The sequence below is a fragment of the Brachycentrus maculatus genome, unplaced genomic scaffold (assembly GCF_059751285.1).
Source record: "Brachycentrus maculatus isolate JH-2025_06_01 unplaced genomic scaffold, ASM5975128v1 h1tg001446l, whole genome shotgun sequence".
Lineage (NCBI taxonomy): Eukaryota > Metazoa > Arthropoda > Insecta > Trichoptera > Brachycentridae > Brachycentrus > Brachycentrus maculatus.
Genome location: NW_028282089.1, coordinates 22185 through 25750, shown reverse-complemented (window position 1 = coordinate 25750; position 3566 = coordinate 22185). Strand labels below are relative to the sequence as shown.

Sequence of the window (3566 nt, the reverse complement as noted above, 5' to 3'; positions counted from 1 at the left end):
AGGTTGAGCATATTTATCTAATTTTATATATATATTTAGAGGCTGTCTTCCGAACTAAGTTTATTTTAGATAATCAGTGGCCTTAAGGAAAAAGTCAGATCATAATCTTAAGAGCTGTTCTTCTGTCTGCGCTCCGACCAACTCAACACCACTATCTGAAGCATTGGCTTTAACAGAAGTTCTTGATTTCACATAGTCAGATATGTCAGATATGCATATCTGTTAAATATAAATTAAATATCTGATATGCCGAATGTTATATAAGCTATATATCTATGCGATATCTAAAAAACTATCAGGTCTTTTACTTCTGAGAATTACAAAGGCCATTACGAAAGACTCGTGGTATTCCTCTCCATTCCCAATTGTCACGATGTCGGTTTTACTTTGTGTAAACTGCATCGAGTCCATTTGCTTTTCAATTCCCAAGTGATCGCAAGCTGGATCGAGTTTGGTTTGATGAATCGTTCAACCGATCGGCTCATTGATTCTAAAATCGGGAGCAGACTTCGGAGCTAAGACAATCTTCTTCAGAGATATTCTCATTCTCATTTTCAGATTCTCTCGTTCCTTCCTTCATTCCTTCCTTCATTCGGTCCTTCATTCGGTAAAGCTCTTCGCTCTTCTGAAAACCCACAATAATTGCATGCGATAGTGTATAATGCGATAGTTTGATATAATTAATTATGTCCTCATCCTAATCAATGAATATAGTTCATAGTGTATTAATTTTATATTGCAATCTAATATGTGCGATTATAAGTGTGATTATAAGTGTGATTATGAGCGTGATTATTGGTGTGATTATTGGTGGATGGATAGGCAATAAATTAATTTATACGAAAATATTGATTAAAATCAAGCTTTGAAGAATTGCTGGTGACGGTGGCCACAACCTTCGAAGTTATGATTTTGCACCAACTTTCAGCGAGTCCCCTCAACAACTAGACTTGCGCTAAATCCTTCACTCAAATCTCTGGCAACCTCTCAGACTAGCCTCGCCAGCCGATAATTCTCTTGAACCAGGCTCTCACTCCCCAAAGACAAGCCAGAGCCTCTCCAATCCCAACTACACTTGTCTGCTTCAAACCAACTATGGCCAGCACTCCCTGCTTTGTGATGGCGATGAAATATTTTTGGCGTCCTGCCTTGTTGCTGCTCTCGATTTCGCCAGCTCATCACTCAAGATAGGCCTGTGTTTTTCGTGGCATCAGAACTATCCCATTGATGATAATTCCATTACCAGATTGGTTCCGCTTTCCGCATAAATCCCTGAACTGCGAAATAATGTACTCTTGGCGAATGGCTTTACTTGAGGCTGAACTCCAACGCGATATAGTTCCGATCGAATTATAAGCCATAAACGAATCTTGATATTACATAAATTTATTTCATAGAACCCAACCAACAATCGTATAATAGCACCCTATATGAAAATTATCCGGGTCTTAGAAATATATATCTCATCATTTGCTTGCTTTTCTCTTTTTCTCGTCTCGGATGTGCTTCTCCTCGATGATGTTCATGTAGAGGCCGTCACTTTCCGGCAGAGTAATGAGTGGCTTCTTGTCACCCAAAATGAAAACGTTCCCAGATCGGGTTGAGAAGGTCTTTCCGTTGCTGTCACGGATGTGGGCGATGTTGTAGCTCCCTGCGTGTTTCTCAACGTGCAAAAGCTGGCCGACTCTTCCGATGTTGTTTCCGCCGGTGATGTAGACCAACTTTCCGGGCTCGTTCTTGACCCATGACACGATCTGTCCCTTTTCGAGGTCGTACTTGATCGTATCTCCTTCGCTGATTTCAGGGTGTGGGAACCTGATGGTCCTTGAGTCGTGGGTCACAATGTAGGGGATTTTGTTGGGTCCGAGGGCTTTGCTTTTGACCTTCAGGAGTTTGAACTTAGACTCGTTCTCTTTGATACTGACGAGGGTGAACCTTCCTTTGACGTCGTAGAGCATTCTGTAGTGCTCGTTAGTCTTAACGACGGTCAAAACGTCCATGACTCCGACTGGGAATTTGTTGTCTCTTCTGATTTTATTGTCGATTTTGAATCCGGCTTCTTTGTCCATGGCGATGAGTGTGACTTCGCGGTCTGTCATGGCGAGGTTGAGTCGCTTTCTAAATTAGTAAAGGCAAACCGGATGATGATAGAGAGTGGCAAGCATTCTCTGAGTTTGTGGGGTCCCTGGCTGGGCCGGGTGGCATAGATGCCTCCCATTTTGGAGAGCAGCCATGACCTGGGAGTATTGATTCTTTTGAGATGCTTCTTGGGTCCTCGAGCCATTGATGGTAATTAAGAATGTTAAATATTGAATTAAATATTAATTTCAAGAATATGAGCGAAACACCAAAAATAATGACCATTTATTTCTGTTGCATTCAAACTAGGTATTGAGATAAATAAATAAATTGCGCAAGATTATGGAAATCAGGGGAACGTATGGTTAATATGTTGATTAATAGAAAGAGCAATATTTGATATAATTTTAGATACGACTATGTCAGTGGCACCAAATCTGTAGGCCGAGCTCAATGACAAGATTAAACTGCTCGAAAAGTCGACGAATGTTCCCAACACAATTTAGCTTCTCGAGAGTATTTAAAAAAGCTTGGGGTCTCTCGATATCTCATCGGTTTCGGCGATCACTGCTTTTTTGATTGATTTTATCAAGCCTATTGCCCGTGAGGCTGCGAACATAAACATATCGGCATTTCCATAATCGAAGATGCTAGTTTAAAGGCTGTTCTTCCAAATTACAATTATCTACGCCAAGGCTGCCAGATTTTGCTTTTCCATCGATGCCTTTTAGCTGCTCAAAGAGTTCCTATCCCGGTCCACATAGATATTCAAGAATAAGGCAGAGGCAGGGGTGCATACTATTGAAGAGGAGGATCATCAAGCCGAAGAACAGTTCAAAAGTTTGTAATGGATCCGTGATTATCTCAAAATTTAAAAGACCGAGAAGACTTATTTTTTTTACAAGTGCTGCAATGAAGTAGTGAATACTTTGGATGGAATCGAAGGCTTTTTCGGGTTTACCAGCACCAGCTTTGTCAAATAGTATTTTTTGTTGATCGACTATATCGAGTGGCATATCAAGAGGGAGAAAATCGAATCAATGGTTGTTTCTGCAATAAAGCATCTCGAGCTGATCTTCAGCGAGCCCAATTAGCATAAATCCTTCACTAAAGACCTGGCCTTCGAAAATTGCGAGAAACTTGCCTATGCCATCAATAGGGTCAACAAGGAGACCTTCGGAGTCGGAATCAAAAAGAGAGTCGAGATCATGTGCTCTAACTATGCTCTCACGCTCGTCCTCAACCCCACCATCGAAAAGAAAATGAATGGGCTGAAGATACTGAATAAATGGGCCAAACACTTCACTGCCAATCCTTCGACCTATATTAAAGAGGAAGACTACTGCCGATGGCTCGTTGATAACAAAATCATTGATTTAATTTGGGAGAATGGAACAAACTTCGCTCTTGTGAAAACCTGCAACGATATTATCAGACTGTTTCTGAGAAGGAAGTGCTTAGGGGAAGAAAACTTTAATAAGCTGTTC

The 3566-nt window shown here is 41.0% G+C and overlaps 1 protein-coding gene across 1 annotated transcript; it reads right to left on the bottom strand.

Annotated features, from left to right (window-relative positions):
- Positions 1–1446: 1446 nt before the first annotated feature.
- LOC148298994 (small ribosomal subunit protein eS4-like) lies at positions 1447–2284 on the bottom strand. Its single transcript, XM_088276468.1, is given in 2 exon segments — positions 1447–2138; positions 2141–2284. Coding segments are annotated over 2 exon segments (816 nt in total). The 3' UTR covers positions 1447–1466.
- Positions 2285–3566: the final 1282 nt, after the last annotated feature.